This window comes from Periophthalmus magnuspinnatus, chromosome 22 (assembly GCF_009829125.3).
Source record: "Periophthalmus magnuspinnatus isolate fPerMag1 chromosome 22, fPerMag1.2.pri, whole genome shotgun sequence".
Classification (NCBI taxonomy): Eukaryota; Metazoa; Chordata; class Actinopteri; order Gobiiformes; family Gobiidae; genus Periophthalmus; species Periophthalmus magnuspinnatus.
The window spans coordinates 27,217,373-27,241,213 of NC_047147.1; the positions used below are offsets into that span (position 1 = coordinate 27,217,373).

Consider the following 23,841-nt stretch of genomic DNA (forward strand, 5'->3'; position numbering starts at 1 on the left):
GAGTGCAATGTGCAATACAATGTAATATAATGTAACGTTATGTAATGTAATAATAATAATAATAATAATAATAATAATAATAATAATAATAATGTTGTGACACTATAGGTTTGTTAATCTCAGGGCCGTCCGGTGCTACATACTCTGTAGATGTTTTATTTACCAAACATATACAGCACAAAGTTCGAGCGCTCATATCTCTGCTAATTAGTTTGAAAAGTTTACCCACTGCAGAAATAATTAAAGGTAAGTTATCTAAGATTTATATTTCAAAGTTCATAAACACGACCTTTCCGAGTCCCCAGATACGAGGGAAACATGTTAAAATCCAAGACGTCTGCAGTGTTCATTTATTCTTAATCTCTATAAAACATAAAACGTTCGCCCGCTGATCTGAAGGTTGGCGGTTTGAATCCCGTTCTCGTTTTTCGGAGAGCGCTCGGATTCACTGACGCACAGGTTGGCGGTGTGATTCCAGCTACAACAAATGAACGCTGGTGTTGTGTCCTTGGGCAAGACACTTAACCCCCTTCGCCTCCTGTGTCTGTGTGCACTGGTGTGTGAATGTGTGAGATACAAACCACTTTGAGCGTCTTAAAAGTGGAAAAGCACTATATAATTTGACCGTTTAATATAAAAAACAGTGGTGGAACGTGACAAAGTAGTATGTTAGGGATTTGTACTTTCAGCACGAATCTGTATCAAAATCGCCACATTTGAAGCTTTTATTAGATCAAATACTTTTACGTTTTACTCTTTGTTACGGCCCGGACATGACTGAAAAGGTTTTAATCTTTCTGCTGGAGCGTAAATACAGCCCATTGAGGAAAATTGTGTTGATCAGAAGCAACACCGAGGATGAAGAATTCAGTGGATTTATTGATTTGGAGTGAGATCCAGAGTAAACTTGTTGTTTTTTCTGCTTTATTTTATCTGATTAACTGTTAATATCTTACGTTAACAAACCAGACACGTGTTCAGTTCTGTCTGTGCTTCATGTACGTGTGTTTACATATGTGTAATGTAACGGTTGATTATACATGTTACATTTCACTTGTTTGACCACTAGACTGTGCTGTTGTGTTTGTAATACCTGTAAGAAAATGTACTTGACTCGTTTTCTTTTATACATTTCATATTTAATTTCACCTTATTTATTTCCCTTTCATTTATTAAACCATAAACCATTTGGAACAATATTATAAATGTTTAGTTTATCATAAAACTACTTCCTGTTTTACGGTTCAGCCTTTTTTTCACGCTAATGTGAATCCTGAGCCGACAGCGCTATTTAAGAAACAATTAAAAAGTAAAATCTAAAGTTTTGGGTTCAGCGGTTTGTTCACTCGCAGGACAAAGTGTTGTGTGTATTTTCTGTGCATCATGTGCAGATTTTTGTGTGTTTATGTGATATGCCCCAGAGCTTGTGTTATATTTGATGTGTTTTTTCTACGGTGTGAACTGTGACGAAGAAGTAAGACCACAGTAAACATCAGCGAAAACAACTCTGTGTCTCTGTCGTAACGCTCGGCGGTCAGGGGGGGGACCAAAGATACAGAACTCGGGGGAAGATTTACAGTGTTTATTTACAGAGGTGAAATTTAAACAAACGAGAAGCAAACTTGGAACCAGGAACAGGACGTGAGTCGTAGTCCCGGGGCGTGGGGGACGGAGACAGGGGCAGGACGGACAACACCGGCAGAATGGAGCAGGGTCCAGGGAGCAGGAACAGGGTGAGCGGAGCGTAGTCAAAAAAGAACTAAAAACTCACCTGTTCAAAATAGCTTTTAATGTTTGATTTTATGTTGTAAATTTTGTGATATTTTATTTTTCTATGTATTGTGAAGCGACTTTGAGTATCTTGAAAAGCGCTTTAACCTCCTGAGACCCGAGCTTTAATCAAATAAAATAAAAAAAAAAGTAAATAAAAAAAAAAATAAATAAATAAAAAAAAATAAAAACAAATAAAAATAAAATAATAAAATAAAAAAATAAAATAAAAATTAACAGAAAAATAAATATTCTAAACTCTTAGAAATATTCAAAATTGAACATGTTCTTGTTGCTCTTCTTCTAAAAATTTGCACTGTGGCCTAAACAATCCAAAATGTGTTGTCCACAGATGAGGACACCAGGTCTCAGGAGGATATAAATAAAATGTATTATTATTATTATTATTATTATTATTATTATTATTAGTCAGAGAAGGGGCGGACTGTACCGGCAGGGTGGAGCCGGATCGGAGGCAGGAGAGCAGAGTGGGTCTGAGGAGCGGGAGCAGGATCTGACAGGAGTAAAAATTCCAGCTTAGTAAAAGTGACGAGAATTAAAAAAAACAAAAGCTAAGCCAAGCGTAAACTACCACTGAGGTACGCGGACGACCTGGCGCTGAGTGTCAGGTCCCGGCTCTTCTTATTCCTCCGAGGTCCCCGGGTTCGGCTGATTGGGAATCTGCTGCAGGTGTGCACGGGAGGAGACAGCCCAGCCCCAGCCCCGCCCCAGCTCCATGCTCAGACACGTGACCAAGACAGGGAGGGGTAACCACAGGTGACAGGACGGGCAGGATCATGACAGTGTCTCGTGTTTGTGGACGAGCTGCGTATGTTAAATAAATAAATTTCCCCCAAAAATGCGACTTATATATGTTTTTTCCTTCATTATTTTGCATTTTTGCTGGTGCGACTTATACTCCAGAGCGACGCATAGTCACAGAAACCCTCAGCAGAGACGGTCCTGGTCCTGCACAAACTGTTTGGCGTCGGGAGGCGTGTCGATACAAAGCGTTTGAGGTCAGACCGGTTCATTTAACCTCCCAGTTGGGCCGGCGCTGTCCAGATCGATGCAGGTGAGTAAAGCGAGCTGGAGGTGAAGTGGCCCATAGCACAAATCCATACACATCTCTATCTCCGTGTGGCAGCTGGAGCGTGGCTGACACATCACAACAAGACGCCCGAATCATGACATCGTGTAACCAAAAACGCACAATCAATACTTCAATTTAGCGGTTTGTCCATCAGTTACGAGGCGAAGTTACAGATCAGACGTATTTCAGCACCGCACGTTTGTTTTGTCTACATGTTTTAAAAGGACACATGACGTTTTTTCAACCTTACGACAACGGAATGTGATTTATTTGAATAATCGTGAGTGGGCGGAGTTAGGGGGTAGGTGGAAACAAGAATTTTCAGGGGGAGTACTCGAGCGTTTAATGCAGTACAGTACACGATGACTCAAACATGTAAAAACACAAAATACAACTCGGAGTAGCGACGTGGTTATGAGCTCATGAATTTAATTTTGCTTTATATACGACAAATAATGGCACAGACCTCAACCAAGGCGTTTAATCCTAACGCGTAACGATGAAGATAAAGTGTCCAAACCAGGCGTTTTTAGATTTTTTGTTTTGTTTTGGTGGTGAATTTTCTATTTAAAGTGAACCGACCGTACATAATCGACATATTAACTAATAAAATGTATTGTATTTAACATATTTCTTGCAATATCAAAACTTATATCACACAAAAGTGACTCTTGCCGTGTTCTAATGTTGTTCCCTCCTCAAAAACAGACCTGGAGTTGTGTTTTGCTTCATTCACACACGTTTGAGTCACACTTTATGGCAGTACTTTAAAATCCGGCCCAGGACTCACTGTGGTAGTTCGTAGATACTTGACTGGTAATAAATTATATGTTTTAAATGAACAAACTGCAACTATCAATACTTTAACTGGTATTTTAAAGACAGACATTATGGTAGTGGCACTAGTAAGTACTGGTTCTATCTATAGTACTTACTGTAGTATATACTGGTAATTACTGGTGCTTTCTGTAGTACTTACTGCTGTTTGTACTGGTAATTACCCTAGTAGTCGATGGGTCGATGGGTCCCCACTGTCCTTCCAGTTTTTAATACTGCGTTGGACAGTTCTTAACCCAATTTTAGTCGTTTCTGCTTCTCCTTAGACCTTTTCTCTGCTTGATTCCACTGATCTGACCCTTTACAAACAGACAAACATCTTTTCCACAAACACGGGATGTGTCTTTTCACTTGTTGCAGCTGATAAAGATAATCGCCCATGAAGTAATTATCCAATAGGAGGCTCGTACATATTTGCTTCTTGTCGTAACGGCAGGTGCAGGAGCGGACCAAGGAATGCAGACTCGGGGCAATTTTACAGTGTTTATTAACAGTTTGTGAAATAATATGAGTCAGTAGTTCATTAAACACACGGGAGGCGAACCAGGCGTCCGGAGTGTTGAGCAGAAACGGGGAACACCAGAACCGGACGAGGACAGGATCGGACTCAGGAACAGAGCAAGCCAAGCGGGGGTAGTCCGGAGCAGACACGGAGACAGCCAGGGCCGGAGCGGGACGGGACCGGAGACGAGACCAGGGGGAACCGGGCGGGGAGTAATCCAGAGAGCGAGGACCAGGGCAGGAGACGAGAAGCAGGCCGGAGACCAAGACAGGACAGGAGGCGAAGACGAGGGGTGGACTGTACCGGAGCTGGAGCGCAGGGTCAGGAGCAGGAGCGAGCGAGGGAGCAGGAATCTGGGAAACAGCAAAATCCAGTAAGACACGAGTAGGAAGGTAACGGGATATAAACTTAAGCTGGAGCATTCACGTTTACACACGGACGGTCTGGCTCCGAGTGTCTTCTGCCGAGCCCTCATATACTCGACAGCAGGTGGAGGTGATTGTGCTAATGCTCTCCAGGTGCGCACGGGAGGAGCAGGAACCCCGCCCAGCTCCGGATTCAGACAGGTAGGGGAGGGGGAGAGCACACAGGGAGACAGACGATGCAGCGACATGACACTTCTTTAAATCCTGGTGGCGACTCTTTTTGTCCAGACTGTGCATATACCTGCTTTACTGTTACTGTTATCGTTCTTTAGTGCGTTGTCCGTATGCAGTTTAACTATAATTTCATCTTTTTGAGGATCGCTGTCAAAATGGAGCAATATTTGTTTTATTCCTAACCGCTCTAACGCAGTCTGGAAATGGCTCTGTTTATGTAACGAGCGATTTAAATAACACTGACCGATGCCTAACTACCCCTCCCGTCCCTCACGTTCCGCTCGTGCCGTTCAAACGCGTCGTCACGTCTTTTTAGTGTTACGAACCGGCCTCCGCAACACCGTAAAATCCATGTACTAAAAGAACAAAGTAGTGATTATACCCGGACCTTCTCTTGTCAGGCTTATATAACGACCGCCCCGTGTCACGATATGGGACACTAAAACCAGCAAATGACCCCTTTCTATGCGTTCCATTCATCACAGGAGGCATAAATTACCCCTTAACGTCTACGTCCCAACACTTAATCAATGCGAGAAGATACAGGGACGAACTGGGGACAACATTTTACTACTGATTTCCCTGCGCTCGCATTTTCAGGGCTGGCTAGCAACGCGCGCGGAGGTAGTCTATCTCAGGTGAAGTGTCGTTAAGGTCGGTAGCCATTTTTCATAATCCACTCCAGTTTGCGGGATCAATAGTCGTGTGTGCGTAGGCGGGCGGTGTGTGCGTGCCAAGAGGATAGAGGGCTGTTAGTGGCTCTCTAATGCAATTTAATGCAAGCTGACCACAGTAATGACCACGAGAAATGGAAGCCCAATGTTCCTAAGAAGCACAAGGGCCGTTTTATCAATCCACTTTGAATTAAAAGAGGGAAGGACTTTTGATTTAGCTCGGCCGTTTCAGCTGCAAATTTAAAGCTATTATCGTGTTTTATAAGACAAATCGCTTCCACTGAAGTTAATGGGAGAGTTTATATGTTTATGCTGGTTTTATTGATCGGAGGAATGTTGCCAGGTAAAGTTTATGACGTGGTAAAAGTTACGGCCGTGGAAGCTTCGTCCTGCAAGTTAAGAAGTTTTGGAACGGTGAGATGGTTTGGTTTTCTTTGTGTTTTTACAGTTAGCAAAGCGTTAAAAAATAAATAAATTGTGTATTTTTGTGAGGAGCTAGAACAGCGAGGTCAAACTCAAATTCGCACTGGGGCAAAACAAAAAAATAAATAAATAAAAATCATGGTCCAAACTCAACTCAGACTCAAACTCAAAAATTGGCTGCACCTTAAAAAAAAAAAAAAAAAAAAAGTTGAGAAAGGAAAAGAGGAAAAAAAAGGAAAAAGGGAAAGGAAGGAAAAGGAAAAAAATAAATAAATAAAAGAGAATGGAGACTCAGTCCTGAAACTGAATCTCAAAACTAGTTTTAACTTCATCACTAAACTCACTCATTCATTAATTTTACTGCTCAATAATAAAACATCAGCTCATTGTAAGACCCCGGACCCACAACACATTAGTAGTATTTATTTCTCATTTAAAAAAATTTAATAATAATAATAATAATAATAATAATAATAATAATAATAATAATAATAATAATAATAATAATAATAATAATAATAATAATAATGTCTCTCTCTGTAGCCTTTCATCTTCCTTTTTAAAGTAAATATATACAGAAAACATAATATTCAAGCTCATTTTCTTTCACTGATTTACTCTGCACATTGGTCTCGACGGCAGTGAACTAGCAAAGCATTCTGGGATTTGTAGTATTAGTGGTGCATGTGCTATAGACCAGCGGACCAGCTCTAATGCACATGTGATATGACCTCACGGGCCAAATATAATTACACCGCGGCCCACATTTGGCCCCTGGGCCTGAGTTTGACATGTGTGATCTAGAAGCATTTGTTTCATTGCAAGATAGAGCCATAAAAACAAATGTCATGTGCCTATTCACGCTTTTATCTGCCTCCACCAAAGTCAGTGATCATCAGGCTTTGTGCACAGGAGCACGCTCGCTAGCTCAGTGTCTCAAAGCTAATGCTAATGTTTATTAAAAACATAAAATGTAAAATAAAGTAAAGGCTGTTTGTTTTTATTTGAAGATTATTTCAGTTTGTGATGTTATTTTAGGCAAGGCAAGTTTATTTGTATAGCACAATTCATACACAAAGTAATTCAAAGTGTTTTACAGAATAAGAAAGACATTAAAATCACACAAATCAAAACATAAATAATCACAAATAATCATCATAAAATTAACATTAAAAGAGAAGAGGCAGAATAAAAACCTTTCAGACACATGCACAGATAAACAGCCGTTTTGATTTAAATATTGTCAAAGTAGAGGCCTGAGTCACATCTTCAGGAAGAATGTTCCAGGTTTTAGCTGCACAAAACTTAAACGCTGATTCTCCATGTTTAGTCCTGACTCTGGACCAGCAGGAGGCCGGTCCCTGAAGTCCTCAGAGTGTGAGATGGTTCATATGACACTAACATGGAGATGAACTTTGGACCTCGGCCATGGAGAGACTTATACACAAACAGAGCTGCTTTAAAGTCTCTGAGCCACAGGACACATGTGTGAAGTACTTCCTGGTTCTAGTCCTGACCCGAGCAGCAGTGTTCTGGATGTTCTGGATGTTCTGGATGTTCTGGATGTTCTGGATGTTCTGTTCTGTGGCTCGTTTGGAGAGTCCAGTGATCAGGACGTTACAGTCGTCTAATCTACTGGACACAAATGCAGGATAAGTCTCTGAGTCTGGGTTTGACAGTTTAACTTTGATTTTTCACATGTTTTTAGATGTAAAAAGCTGCAGATGTTACTGATTTGATGTGTCTGTTAAAGTTCATTATTACCTCTAGATTTCTCTCCTGATTTGAAGGTTTAGAGAGAGAGACTGGAGGTGACGCTGACACTTTCTCTGTTTCTGTGGTCAAAGATGACGACTTGAGTCTTGTCTGAGTTTATCTGGAGAAAGTTGTTTTTCCTCCACACACTGATCTGTTGATGCAGTGAATCCACTGGTCCATATTCACCTGCTGCAGTGAGACATAGATCTGACTCGTCTGCAGAGTTGTGTGTGACACATTATTGTTGTGTATTAACTGGCCTAACAGCAGCATGTAGAGACTGAACAACAGGGGTCCCAGGATTGACCCCTGGGGCACCCCACAGGTCAGGGACATTTTATCTGAGACACATTTTCCAATTTTAACTCCCTGTTTTCTAGATAGGACTTGAACCAGTTTAGTGCCGTACTACAGATGCCCTCCCAGTCCTCTAGTCTCTGTAAGAGGATTCCATGATCCACAGTGTCAAAGGAAACACTCAGATCTAACACAACACTGAGACTTTGCCTCAGTGTCAGACGGACATCATTTGTCTCCTTGATCAGAGCATCTCAGTCTGTGGGTCTAAAACCTGACTGGAAAACATCGAAGGAGTTGTTAATTTAAGTTAATAAGCTGTTGGTAAAGAACTTTTTCGTGGACTTTGCCTAAAAACGGCAGATTTGAGATGGGTCGCTTTTTTATTCCTTAAAATTAGCATTAGCATTAGCACTGAAACATAAACACAAACGTTTTCACCTCATTTGTTTAACATGTCTCTCATTATTCTGACATTTAGCAAATAGAAATAATTTTGTTATTCCTTAGCGACATAAAACAGGAAACGTTCAGTCTGATTTCATGTCAGACGTTGAGAAAAAAAACAAAAAGCGTGTGTCTTTTTTATCACGTGTGTAAACTTGTGGTTTAAACTGCATTGATCTTTTAAGTCCACAAAAATTAAGGTTTGAACACAAGAGCAATTAAAACAGCCTGACGTTCAAATGCCAAATGCAGATGAACAGATAGAAACCTTATCCATGTGGCAGTGAAAATCCATTCCGTCTGCACTTATCTCCATCGTAAACCCCAGGGATCCACTACACCTCGCGTCGTCCCCGCTGTGATAATCTTTGAACAAAGCTTTACACCGATCCCCCGCGCTACTGCGAAGAGGTATTTCTGTCCGGACCTGCGAGATGGACCAACTGACCTTGAACTAACCAACATGGCCGTCTAAAAATAAACTTGTTCCAGAGAGTCCGGGGAGTCTGAGGCCCGGCGACATAAATCTTCACTCTCCAGGGGAAATACTTCTTCTCTACCCAGTGGTGACCTTAAGCACATTGTAGAGATGTGTGATACTGCGCAGAGCTCCCATTTCCCAGTGGTCACCGAACACACCGCACACTCCAGGCTTAGGGAAAGTCTATGTGTGTGATGTAAATTCTAAAAGATTAATGTTATAGTTGGTTAGGTTGTTGTTTTATGCATGTTTTAGTACAAAAAACACATTGTAGAAAAGTGTGATACTGCGGATAACTCACATTTCCCACTGGTCATGAACACACCACGCACTCCAGGTTTTGTCTCGTCTTTGGCTGCGTCAGAATGAAACAATATGAACTCAGAATTTCCCATAATGCACCTTGAAAAGTAGTGAGCATCAGTGGTCACGAGACTGGACAATAAAGACCACAATGCGTCAGAAAAGTCGGAAAAACAGCAGCGCGGCGGCACGTCTTTAACTGGACACAACACGACTGAAGCAGATTGAAGCGCTGGTTTGTCGCTCTGTTGGTCCTGATTATGAATAAAACTTAAATCACACATGTCAAACTCAGGCCCAGGAGCCAAATCTGGCCCGTGGTGGGACTATATTTGGCCCATGAGCTCATATCAAATGCGCATTAGAGCTGGACCGCTGGTGTATAGAGCTAAAACCACTAATACTACAAATCCCAGAATGCTTTGCTAGTTCGCTGGTGCACAGTTGAGTATTTTGGCTTTTTGAAAAAAGATTTACTTTAAAAAGGAACTTGAAAGGCTACACACAAAGACATAATTTATTTTAGATATGAAATTAATACTACTGATGTGTCTTTTATTTCACATTTAATTTCTCTGTGTTTGTAATATCCAGTTGTGCTTCAGCAAAACTAAACTTCACATTAGAAGTTTAAACCTCACACATCAGGTGCAGTCAATTTTTCAATAAATATTCAGTCTGGAAGTGAATTTGTCTCAGTTTTTAATTTTGGTCACTGTAAATTTAAGTTTGACGCCACTAACTCAAATAAACTGTTGCTGTGTAAAGTTGCTAGCATTAGCCGCTGACCTTAGCTCAACCTGTTAAAAGAGAAATAACCCTGTGTCTGAGGCAACGTCCAGCTCCCTGAGAGAAAGGGGGAGGAGCTCGGTCACACGGGAGGAGCTCGGAGTAGAGGTCCCACCAAAGGAGCTGGAGGACATGTCTGGGGTGGGGGAAGTCTGGGAGTCCCTGGTTAGACTGCAGCCCCCACGACCCGGCCCCGGATAAGAGGAAGAACATGGATGGATGGATGGCCTCACCATTTTTGATTTCATTTCATATTTTGCTGCTTTTTAGAGCTGCAGGTTGAATTGTTCCTCAGCCTCTTGAACTTTTTTAGTCCAATTCAAATATAAAAACATGGGGGTAAAAATCTCTTGCCATCACGTTGTTATTCTGTTCCTTTAATATTCCACAGTCTGGCATTAAACGTACAAGTGTGTGACGCCACCGAGCTGGGTTACAAGTCAGATCTGTGGACCTGTGACAGAATGCACGTTTATCCAGGGGTTTTTGATCAATAAAAACAAAAAATACATGTAAAGTCTAGATCAGGAGTCTCCAGGCTGAAGTTTGGGAGACACCAGTCGCTCTCCAGAGTCCAAGTGTCTCGCCAAAGCATTTCTGAATTATATTAATTGTACTGAATAAAAATAATAATAATAATAATAAAAATGTGATTAATTACCATGGTAAATGTATAATCTGATGCCTAACTTTGTAGACTAATGGCGTACAGTTAGATGTCTATAAAACATAAATATTATCCATTTAAATCTTGCCATGGCATTAATTTGACCCGCTAAAATGAGTAGCTCTCTCTGACATTGTGGTTCTGTAAAGGTGGAGGAAAAAGGTTGGAGACCCCTGCTCTTGATCACAGCAAATGCCGTATTGTGGAACATTTCAGACAAACAAACGGCATCTCCATGGAGACGAGAAGGCGACAGACCTTATAGTGCACGTTTAATGAAAAGAAAACACTGTCAAGACGAGTTTATAATGCAAATAAAAAGTGTCACCTTATATCGTCGGGTTAAATACATTTTTGTGCTGTACTTTTAATTTGAACTTTAAGACTTTTTAAATTAAACCATAGCCTTTTATTATAATCCATTCACCCGCTGGAAAAGTACACTGTGTGCCTTTAATGTCACCATCTAAACGTCCCAGCTGCTGCACTTTGCACATGTTCCGGGGCTCGTTACACTTCTCTGTTCCTTGTTCCCAGTCGCACATATCAGCTCTTCTTCCCCTGTGGTTTGTTTGGCCGCTCTAACGGTAAAGAACCAGCTCAGACCGTTCGCCGCCCCACGCCCCAAAGACGGCCCCCCTGACCACACATACCCACGGCATGTCCTCATTTGTCCAGATGGCGTCCATCTCGGCAGCTGCACCGACACATTTCCATTTTCAAACTATTACAGCAGGAGTGAAGCAGAGTTCAATGGGTTAGAGCCGCTACAAGCTCCTGTACCTGAACACCAGAGTCTAAAAGTGTGAGTCTAAATATAGACACGAGTTTGTCTGTCTGTGTCTGTGCATTTAGAGTTTAAGGAGAGAAAAGGACAGGAGGAAAATGTAAAACAACAATTTGGTTTGGACTTTTTAAAATAAAAAATAAAAATAAAAAATAATAATAATAATAATAATAATAACAATAATAAATTAAAGAAATAAATAGAATAGAATAAAAATAGAATCAAATAAAATAAAATTACATTAAATAAATAAATAAATAAAACATGTACCCAAGGAAAGTGCAAAAGGACAATTTAGTTTGGACTTTTTAAAATGAAAAAAAAAAAAGAATAAATAAATAACGAATTAAAGAAATAAATAGAATAGAATAAAAAAGAATTAAAAAATAACTTTAAATAAATAAATAAAAATGTACAAATGAGGAAAATACAAAAGAAAAATTTGGTTTGGACTTTTTAAAATTAAAAAAATAAATAAATAAAATAAATAAATAAATAAAAAAAATTAAAGAAATAAATAGAATAGAATACCAAAAAAAAAAAGAATAAAATAACATAAAAAAAAGTGGTCTCAGTAGTCTGAGTGGTCTCAGAGTGCCAAATCGAAAATGAAACTGTCAATCAAACCGATTGCTAACGCTAGCAGGAGCGACCTCGGGGAAAGAAGGACCTGATTTGTCTGTTATTAATGTTCAGATCTTGATTTACAGACACAAAAGTGAAATAAAAACCCCAGGATCATGTAGAGGGTTAATACGAACATTTAAGACCAAAATGAGTCTGAATCAGCAGAGACAGAGAGAGGACAATAGAAAGTGAATTGGAGCCAGAGTTGGATGGAGCTGGAAGTGCATCCATGATCACTTCCTGTTTGGAGCACGGCGGCTAGCAGGTTAGCTACGTCCATTTATATAAACATAACATCTGTGATTGTAGGAGAGTGACTTTAAAACAGATACTTGAAGCTGTAAACCAAGAAATATTCTCTGCTCAAAATGAATCATATCTAATAAATTACACGTTCAGTTTTGACAAGCATTTTTCAAACTGCTTTACAAAAACAATGAACACAAGACAAAGATATAATAGGACCATTTCCTCAGACTCATGAGATAACGGCTGTCTGTTTGTCTGACATTTACTTATTATTGTTGAGATTAAAAAAACACATTTACAGCAGAACGCAGCCAGTGTCTGAGTCACTGTCTTTTGTGCCAGTGGCGTTTCACCAGAGGAAACAGCCTCTGCACAGACGCATCATTAAAGCTGTTACTGCAGATCTCACATAATCTGATCTTTACAGAGTCCAGGATGTACGCAAACTTAGCAGGGTTTAGTTTTCATAATGGATTTATTTGTCAGGTTTAAATGACACATGAGTGAATTTGCTTAAAATTGAGGGTAATGTAAGAAGCAAAAATGCAGCGTTCTTCAGTTTCCTGCAGATACAGACGCCATTTTGAGGATTTTTAGATTTCATAACAAACACTATTTTGGTTGGATTTTTTTTATGTATTATTATTATGATTATGATTATGATTATGATTATTATTATTATTATTATTATTATTAATGTATTTTTATTTTTTATTGTTACTATTATTTTTTTTAATTTAGAATTTTTCATCATTTTTAAAAATGTATTTTTATTTTATTTTTTATTTAGAATTTTGTATCACTCAGAATTACATGATACATTTTTTGTTGATTTAAAAAAATTAATAAAAATAAATAAATAAATTTATTTATATATATGTATATATATATATATATATATATATACATATATATATATATATATTCTATCACAAATCCATAATTAATTCTATATTAATTTAAAAAAAGTCACTTAAATTTCTGCCTAATCTGTTATTTTGAATTGTTTAGTTTATTACGTTGGGCCTCATTGCTTTATTTATTTTTTATTTTGTTTTATTTACAATAGCTATGATTCACAGTTAATAAAATACAAAGGTAGAACTGATGATATTATTAATGATGTTGCTCAAATAAAACAAAAATCATCACTTTTCTTGGTGCTTTTCTCAACCCATGAAAACAAAATCGCCTGGAATGTCCCACAATGTCACATTAAACTTAACTATCTCCATGGAGACAAGCAGCCGAGCCTACCAAGCCAAGTTACGGGCCATATCTGCGGAGAGGCGACCCCGCTCCCAGGTTGTTTTTTTCAACATATCTTTTGGCAAACTGTGGAAAATTCAAGGCAAAACTAAACAATATCCACGGAGACGCCAGATAAATCAATATTCTCCAACACTGAACCATTTCTGATCCGTTTTTTGGACGTAGATAAGCTCTGCGGTGTCGTGAAAGGCGACTGTCGATTACAAACCAATCCATCATAACGAGACGATGTGATTGGACGTCTCATTTCCCTTTTATACAATAGACCTTATATTGCACAGTCTGATGGTTTATTACGTTACAGAATCCGCTCAATCACTTTATGTATATCCCATGTCTCAAAGTGAACGACATACGGCGTCTCCATCGTCTCCGGGCATTACTCACTCCAATCCGGCGTTGAGGAGATAAAAAACGGTGTATGTTATAATATCAGCCGTGTTTATTAAATCATCATTCACTCTGCTCCACGGCCCTGCGGCGACTTATTATAGCGGCTTAGGAGAGGCCATTAATAAAAGACTATATTAACAATCTGCTCATAAGTGTCTACAGAGTCTTATGGATCGTCCCACGCCGGAGTGTCGCGTACATTTATGAGTAAAGAGGACCATCTTTGGAAAAAACATGAAGATAAATAATAAATTTGTGTTTATAGGCGCCATTTTGAGTACTTTCCTCTACACCATATGTGTCAAACTCAAGGCCCGGGGGCTAAATGCGGCCCGCCACGTCATTTTATGTGGCCCGCGAGATGATAAATGAAAAGCCCTGACTGTCATTTTAAAATAAATCTCTGCTGTTTTAATGTTTGCACTGACAATAAACTAATGAGATTTTCCCAACAAGTGGAACTGAGAAATATTTGCAAATAATCATCACAAATTGTTCACGAAGAGGAAAATTGTCGATGTGGAAGGAAGTTTGGAGGAAGAAACGTGAAGGTGAATATAAGTTTGTGCTTTAAGGAGAAAAACCAGTGTGTTTTTTGTGTTATGAGGCGCGGTCGGTCCAATCTACGTCGACATTTTGACACCGAACACGGAGCTAAGTATGAAAAAGTGAGTCTGCAAGAAAAACAACAAACTGTCCAATAATTAAAAGGCTGTAAAAGGACAAATTTGAAGCAGAGCTGAAGGTTCTGACCAGATCCACACTTTTAAAAATGTCAGTTTATCACAGAAACCGTTATTTAACAAGTTTTAAAGTATTTACATTTATTTTACATGACATTTGTTTACATTTAGTGACATTTATCCTGCCACAGTCACATCTGGCCCCTGATGGCGGCCATTTTGCTGATGTGGCCCTCGGTGAAAATGAGTTTGACGCCTCTGATCTACACTTCTATCACTTCTTTTGAGATAAAAACCCGCACTGTTGCCGTGGCACTTAACTATTCAAAACTAAGTCGTGTATTTTTTTTAATTCTGCATGAGTAAAAGTGTTTAAAATATCATATATAAACTGGAAAATAAATATGATAAATATGAATATTGTCAGTTTTAATCCATGTTCTTTTTATGCCAAACTGTGGAATATTCCAGGTAAAGCAAGAACGTCGTCACGGAGACAACCAAATGGCAGATGCTCCACCAGAAAAGTGACATAGCGCAACTTTAAAGGTTTTATATTGCACAAAGTTGACTCTTCTAATCCATGTTCTAATGATGTTTCCTCCTCAAAAACAGACCTGGAGTTGTGTTTTGTTTCATTTATTATTAGACTGTAACATCCCCAAAGCTCAAAACGCTCTGTTCCACCTTGTGATGTCATCAAGTGGTAGACAAATTTAACTCAAATACATGAAAAAAAAAAAAAATACTATTACTATTATCGGCTTATACTTTTTCCAAGTCGTTAACGTCAATATTATCTTCACATTTTTGTTTATTAGTGACGTAAACTCTTAAAATGACCATAATACGTCAGATCTGCTAAAAGAATGAAAATTGTGTTAAATGAAAATGCTCCGTGTGTTTAATAATTAACAATTAAATAAACAAATCATGTAAAATATAATTGTAAATGTCTTTAAAAGTTCAATATTACATAAAATGGACTCTAATCTAAAGCTGTTTCTTCCTCAAAAACAGACCTGGAGTTGTGTTTTGTTTCATTCACACATGTTTGAGTCACTTTATTATTAGTCTGTAACATCTACAAAGCTCAAAACGTGACGTTCCACCTTGTGATGTCATCAAGTGGTAGTTTTAAAGTGAACAGCTCCTTTTACCTTTAGTTCAGTCGAGATAAGTGGCAAATCCAGACGCTGAAATGATCCAAATGATTCTATAAATGAAGGTGTGTGGAGTTTGAAAACACAGCGGAGCACTTCCTGTATCACCACACGATGACATCACAAGGAGGAACAGAGCGTTTTTCAGTTTGAGAGAAGAGGGTTTGTGTGTTAAACATGTGTGAATGAAACAAAAAACACAACTCCAGGTCTGTTTGTGACGAGGAAACAGGATTAGAACATGGATTAAAGCTACAAGAGTCAGTTTTGTGTCATATAAAACTTTTTAAATGTGCTCTGTTCCACCTTGTGATGTCATGAAGTGGTAGTTTGTCAGATTAACAGCTCTGTTTACCTTTAGTTCAGTAGTAGATTGACAATTCCAGATGCTGAAATGATCCAAATGATTCTATAAATGATGATGTGTGGATTTTAAAAACACAGCGAGGCACTTCCTGTATCACCACACGATGACATCACAAGGTGGAACAGAGCGTTTTTCAGTTTGGGAGAAGAACTCAGCCTAAATATGCAGGTTTGTTTGTGCGTTAAACCTGTGTGAATGAAAAAAAAAAAAAACAAGGAAACAACATTAGAACAGATCAGAATATTCGCTTTAAAATCTCTTGGTTAAACTTTAAACTTTAACTGAAAAGTGTCTAAGATGGAGCGACACAATCCTGACGTGGAGATATATTTTTGCCGTGACTTCGCAGTGATTTACAGCTCCAGACTGACACAGCGCCCCCTGCAGCACGGAGACTATGTCAATCTGCTGTGTGAATCTGTAAAGTTCACGTTCGTCCTTGGACAGAGTGAGCCGTTCTTCTCCTCTGTTCCATGTCGGACATTTTTTTTTCACGTGATACTTTTTACTTTTACTCGAACATTTTATTTACTCCGGTATCTGTACTTTTACTTAACAAAATCGAGTACTTCTCCCTCCACTGTGTGTTTCTTGCTCTGCTTTTTCAGATATGATGTTTGACTTTGTTTCATTTTTGTGGCTAACCTTTGAAAACACCGGCTTTTCTGCGTTCACGTTTTAAAATTATAAAAACAAATTATAAATCAGAAGTACAGTTACTCTTTAAGTTACTTCCTTGAGTATATATTTGGCTACTCTACTCCAACTCTGCCGCCGTATTTCATTATTTTAACCAGACGGACAAAGACGCAGAGATATATTATTTATTCTCCTTCCGTAAAACACATGTGAGCCAGGCTGAACAGAAGGTGGCGCTATTTCACTATCTTAACCAGAGCGACGAAGAGGAGAGTGGGGAAGCGTTTTCATGTTTATACAACGATACGTCCAACGATATGGCGCGGTCTTTGTTACGTTTATCCCTTTACGACTGTTTTTATTTTTGATTTTAATACTTGGCTCGATGACGTCACCCGCTGGTCTCCATGGCGACAGATAAAAAAGGAACATACTGTATTTTATCTGCGTAATCCCTCGGTACGAAAGGGGCCTTAGACGTCACCTGTCCCCTAGTTATAACTTCACCGTGAGACCCAAAGCGAACAAAGGAAACAAGTAGAACAATAGGGCGAGCCAGTAGGGCCATTAAAGGTTGAATGTGGAAACTTAAGGCTGAAACTGTGAAGAAAAGCAGATTTAAGGCAGTGTCCAGCAGGAATCTGACCACAACTGAAGAAGAAGCGACTTGGACGAGCAGCGAAACGTCTTCAGATTTAACTTTGTCTCACGCCGTCGTTTCCAATCGATCTTTTTTTTCTCTTTTTCAACATAAGGAGCATTTATATCAAGAAATTAAAAGCGAGTAAATTAATGCTGAGACGGGAAAAAGAGGATTTTGACTGTTCTGCTTCACAAAAATGGAACAAACACCAAAAAATGGATTCACCAGTGACACAATCGCAATTTAATAATCTGGTAACGAAACTTTAATCACACACACCCGCTCCTGTTTTTAATGTTTTAAATGGACTCGTGTTTGTGTGCGTTTTGTTCGTTTTTTCTCCTTATTTTGTGTTTTAAACAGAGCACGCGTGAAAAAAGAGAGTTTAATCGCTCTCATTGGGTTCCTCTGTATAAATAAAGATGAACAAATAAAAGAAAAAAGCCGTACTGTGAAACATATCAAGTAATAACATCTCCATGGAAACAGCAGGTGAAAGACGCTTCTTCGGAAAAGTTCATCTTCGTTCGTCTTATTTTATGGATTATTCAGGCACTTTACTTCTCAAACCTTTGCCTTATTTTCTTGTCATAGATTAAATTAAACTTTTGCATTAAAAAAAAGCTTGTGATTTGTAAAGAATAAATGAATAAATGAAATAACAGCGACGATAAAAGGTTTTCCAGTCGTCAATTAACACAACACCTGTCGTGTACGCAGCCGAAATATTGTGCGTTTTTAGTTTGTCTTCTTTTTGAGGCGTATTTAAATGTACAAAATCTCTGATCACTGGAATATCTTGTGTAATAAAAACTTTAAACGTCGCTGTGCCGTGTAGCAGCTCGTATAGTTAAAAACGCGATAATTTAGGCCAAGTTTAAATGTAATAAGCCCATGATGTAATAACAGGCCGACAGCGCAAAAACATCAGGCTAACTACAGTTTTGGCTCCAGTTTTTACATCATCAGAGAACATTTTCCTTCAGGACAAAGATTTAATAACCGATAATCTGATAATTTATTAAAACGTTAAGAGAGTTTCACACTGAAGCACTGTGTTCGGCTCCAAATGACGCTCATCGACGCTAGCAGGTATAACGGCTAATTTTGAGCCGAGTTACACGTTTGGGATTCTGATTGTGAGTATCGTAGCAACCAAAGAGCCAATCAGGAGCGAGACTGTTGAAGGTAACGCCCCTTTTTTGCCCACGCCGCTGTTTTGGTAGGGAGCGGGCGCTTAGCAACGCTGTCAGTCAAACCTGTTGCTAACGCTAGCAGGAAAAGAAGGGAAAGAAGGCGCCTGATTTGTCTTTTGTTAAAGGTCATATCTTGATTTACAGACACAGTAATGAGATAAAAATACCAGGATCATGTAGAGCGAGTTAATACGAACATTTAAGACCAAAATAGAGTCGATGGAGGCAGAAGCGCACACGTGATCACTTCCTATTTGAAACGCGACAGCTAGCATGTTCGCTATGTCCATTTATATAAAGTCTATGGATGGTACACGAGCTCCTTCAGGCGGCGCTTCAGTCTGTCTGATGTAAAGTCCGTTTGGATTATGTCTCGATGTTTACAAAGACAACATGATTTAATCCACTTTTAGACAAGATTTAGTCCAAGATTAGACCTGGAATAGTCCTGTTTTAGACCTGGTTTAGTCCTGGATTAGACCTGGAATAATCTAGTCCTGGTTTAGCCCTAGATTACACATAGAATAGTCACGTTATAGACCTGGTTTAGTTCTAAATTAGACCTGGAATAGTGCTGTTAAATATTTTGTTTTAGTCCTAGATTATACCTGCAATAGTCCTGTTTTTAGACCTGTAATAGTCCTGTTACAGACCTGGTTTAGTCCTAGATTAGACCTGGTTTAGTCCTGTTATAGACCTGGTTTAGCTCTAGATTAGACCCGGAATAGTCCTGTTATAGACCTGGTTTAGTCCTAGATTAGACCTGGTTTAGTCCTGTTATAGACCTGGTTTAGTCCTGTTTTAGACCTGGTTTAGTCCTGTTTTAGACCTAGTTTAGTCCTAGATTAGACCTGGAATAGTCCTGTTTCTAGACCTGGTTTAGCTCTGGATTAGACCTGGGATAGTTCTAGATTAGACCTGTTTTAGTCCTGTTTTAGACCAAGAATAGTCCTGTTTTAGACCTGGTTTAGTCCTGTTTTAGACCTGATTTAGCTGTAGATTAGACCTGTTATAGTCCCGGTTTATTCCTGTTTTAGACATGGTTTAGTCCTGTTTTAGACCTGGTTTATCTCTAGATTAGACCTGTTATAGTCCTAGTTTAGTCCTGTTTTAGACCTGGTTTAGTCCTGTTTTAGACCTGATTTATTTCTAGATTAGACCTGTTATAGTCCCGGTTTAGTCCTGGTTTAGACCTGGTTTAGTCCTGTTTTAGACCTGGTTTATCTCTAGATTAGACCCGTTATAGTCCTAGTTTAGTCCTGTTTTAGACCTGGTTTAGCCCTGTTTTAGACCTGTTTTAGTCCTGTTTTAGCCCTGGTTCAGCTCTAGATTAGACCTGTTTTAGACCTGGTTTAGTCCTGTTGTAGACCTGGTTTAGTCCTGTTTTAGCCCTGATTTAGCTCTAGATTAGACCTGTTATAGTCCCGGTTTAGTCCTGGTTTAGATCTGCTGATAAACCCTGATCTTTTCTGTCCTGGTTCTTGGTGTTAAAGCTTTAAACGCCGCTGACCTCCATGATCATCTTTTTATTACATTATCGTCTTATTCCTTTCAAACTCGGCCTAAAGGAGCCGTTGTTTCGTTATCAGTCGCTACGAACCTCAGCAATTTGTTTTGACAAGGCCACAAATATCCCCATTATGACTGTATTCTTGGTTTATATCTCTCTCACAGCCAACGACACGATTTCAATGGACGGTTCCCTTGTAAAAGCACAATAAGAACGAGAGCAAAGGGAAACTGACCTATAAAAACCATTGCATAAAATGTCAACAAATCCATAAATATTCATTACTCCGGGTTCAGTAATGGCTTTGGAGAACAGCGCCAACAAAACCCACTGCTGAGAAAAATATCGTAGACAGTTAAGTCATTTTGAAATATATTTTTAATTAAATGTAATGAGGTAAATAAATAACCAAGATCAATAGTTTCCCCCGACAACAATTCAATTCAATGTATATACAATACTTTGTGCAAAAAAACATGGGTTCAAACAGACATTGTAAGCTGATCATTTCAAGGCACATATATTTACCATAACATTATTTTCTGAACAAATTTAAAATGTACAGAGGGTGGAAAAAGGGGGGATGTGCTTTTTTGCTTTTTAGTCCATGTGGCGCCTCCTATGGGCCGGCAGCGGACTACATAAACCCTGGCCAGTGACTATGGGCGAGGCGCGGAGAGCAGGTGAAGCCGCTGCCTCGCCGCTGCCTCCGGTGGATGTTGAACGAGCGTGACCTTTAGATTTCCAGGAGAGGATCCATTTGCATAAATATATACGGCCTCTCTGTGTCTGACTCAGGGACCTGATCGTTAGCATTTTTATTCAATGTAGCTGCAATTAACCGGATGTGCTATTTTCATTTGATGACTGGATTAAAACCTGTCCAGAGGATATGCAAAAACTCTGCCCTCTAGTGGTCGTTGTGCCTGTCTCCTCTCGTCTGTCACAAAGGGCATAAATGTGTTTTTGAGTCACGTTTAGCTCCTCTCTCTGCTTTACCTGTGGCCACGTTTTGATTGAAAATAAACTAAACTGGAGAGTTAAAGAAATGAGTAATGATTGAAAATGTCACAGAACTAAAACAGCACAGCTGCAGAAAGCATCATTTATAAATCCAATACAGTTGTATAAAAGATACTGTCCGTTATAAATTACATTTTAAAGACAGGAGAACTAATATTAACACTGTACAGTGTCCATAAAGACAGTAAAAATCCCTCTCTAGCGTCATGTGCGCGCGTACTCGGCCTCCTGAACATTGTTCTTGCAGTAAACTGTGCTGTTCCCCAGGGGGCAGTCTCGGAAACCGATGCCCCCATTAGGGGTGTAAATAGGCTGAATGCGCAGCTCTCCCTTGAGGAGCTGCTCATTGTTGAGTGAGACTATCTGGAAGCTGGTCTCAGTCATTTCCAGGATAGAATTATCCTTCTTGGTGCCAGCCTCGCAGTAGTCGTCTTTCCTGCGCCCGCGGTTGTATTTCCATGTGGCGGAGGAGGATTTGGAGCGGCTCTTGTTGTGCATGTGCCAACAGAAGATACTGAGCAGCAGCACCAGGACCACGATCACAGCTCCTCCGATCAGACCGGCCAACAGAAAGGGGGAGCCGGGCTCGGGCTGAGTGGCCTGCTCCGGTCCGGACGGGCGTTTGTTCTCTGGGCTGTAGGAGGCGGCGGTGGTCACCGCCTCTGTGCACACGGTGTCGTCTTTGGGACGGTAGTTGTTGAACGCGTCCAGAGGAATCACACAGATCCTGTAGGTGGATTTAGGCTCCAGATTGGCCAGTCTGATGCCCCTGTGGTCCCCTCCCACAATCCTCTCTCTCACGGTCTCCCCCGTCAGACTGGGACCCATCCGAGCCCACGTCACTTTAAAGGCAGTGACCGGAAAGGCGGCCGCCCAGCTCACGTGGATGGCCGAGCCGTTCTGTATGGCAAAAGTGACCTGCAGACCCTCTCTGCGGGGGTCCTGGGGTCTCCGAGTCCTCAGCCCCCCCTCTCTGGTGGTGTAAATGGGGTACAGAGTGGGAAAGGTGGGGAGGGGCTTTCTGAAGGAGGGGTTGATGAACTTGGTGACTAATGGGACATGTGTCGACAGGGACATGGGCGGAGGGGCGGTGGAGGGCCGAGGGGGGGCGGCCTCTGTGCTCTGCGGGCACTGCACCAGCTCCTGGCTCAGCTCCCGGATCACCATTCCTCGGAGCGCCTCGGGTTTGTGGCACATGAAGCCCCGCACGTTCAGTGATCCGGGCAGCGACTTGAGCCAGGCCACCACCCACGCCACGCTGCAGTCGCACAGCCACAGGTTGTTCCGAACCGTCAGCTGCCTCAGGCTCAGCAGGTCGTCAAAAACTCCCAGTGTCAGAGACTGCAGCTGGTTGTTCGAAATATCCAACTTTTCCAGTCTGTGTAATCCCGCGAAGGCCCGGGCTGGGATGTGCGTCATCTGATTCTCCTGGAAGTTCAGCTTAACTAGCACCTCTCCGGGTAGAAACGGGGGCGGGTACGTGAGAGAATTCCTCGCCAGTGACAACTCCCTCAACGTTCTCAGGTCCTGAAACGTCCCCGGCGCGATCCCTTCATCCGTCAAAAGATTCCCGTCCAGGAGGAGACGCTCCAGACGAGTGACATTCTTAAACGCTTCCTCGACAATCACCGCAATCCTGTTCTCGTCCAACCGCAGCTCTTTTAAGGTTTCCGGAAGACCGATAGGCACGCTGCTCAGGTGGTTTTTGGTGAGAAACAGCATTTTCAAACTCACCGCCTCTTGGAACGCCCCCTCCTCCACGCCGACCGTCGATATCGAGTTATCATCCAAATGCAATTCCTCGAGCCACAACAACTGCGCCAGAGCTGCTCTCGAAATGGTCTGGATGTTGTTCTCCTGCAGGTGGACGACGCGCACATTTTTCGGCAGATTTATGGGAAACTCGTCCAGCTCGTTGCCATAGAGATACACCGTCTCCACCGAAGCCACGTGGTGCAGCTCCGACGGGAACCCGGCGTTATTGATTTGGTTGTTGTGGAGGTAGAGAGTCTTATAGCCCTCCCCGATTCCCACAGGCACTGAGGTCAGACTCCTCTCGTTGCAGTAAACAAAAGTGCGATCACAGCGGCACTCCTCGGGACACTGGGACGCCCGGGAGAACTGGAGGTGCAGGCCAAGCAATATAGGGATCCACGGTCTTATGAGGGACACCCAGTTTTTACTCCATAGACGCCACTGTAACTCCATCTCAAACAGAAAAAACGACCAAACGCGAAAAGAAATACTCAAAATCCAAGCGCGCAGTCATTGGATTCGAACAGTCAAGCGGGCTCCAAACGAGGGCCTTGAGTAATCCCGTGGGAATTAGTCGGCGTAATTGCTCCGACGCCAGAGCAACGGTCTCGTTTAACAGTATCCTTCTCCGGCGACTGTCCCTGGTTTCGCTGGCGGAGTCGACTCGAGTCCTGTTACATTTTCGGCCCTTCTCCCTGGCGCTCCTCGCCGTCTCGCGTCGCGCTCTGCAGCAGGGTCACGTGCGGATGGGGCCGGTTCCCTCGGTCGTGTACAGCGATTCTTCCACGACGGGAACGAGTCATTGGAACTTTAGATCTGGATCCGGGAATCTGTGTGAAAATAAGAAAAACAGATGAATAATTAGAAGGTTTAAGTATTTAACTGATTTTTAAC

At 40.8% G+C, this 23,841-nt stretch overlaps 1 protein-coding gene across 1 annotated transcript; it reads right to left on the reverse strand.

The window, feature by feature from the left end:
• Nucleotides 1-21,208: 21,208 nt before the first annotated feature.
• si:dkey-87k14.1 (leucine-rich repeat transmembrane protein FLRT2) lies at nucleotides 21,209-23,636 on the reverse strand. Its single transcript, XM_033988906.2, has one exon. It carries the CDS (start codon nucleotides 23,398-23,400, stop codon nucleotides 21,397-21,399), a length of 2,004 nt encoding a protein of 667 aa, XP_033844797.1. The 5' UTR covers nucleotides 23,401-23,636; the 3' UTR covers nucleotides 21,209-21,396.
• Nucleotides 23,637-23,841: the final 205 nt, after the last annotated feature.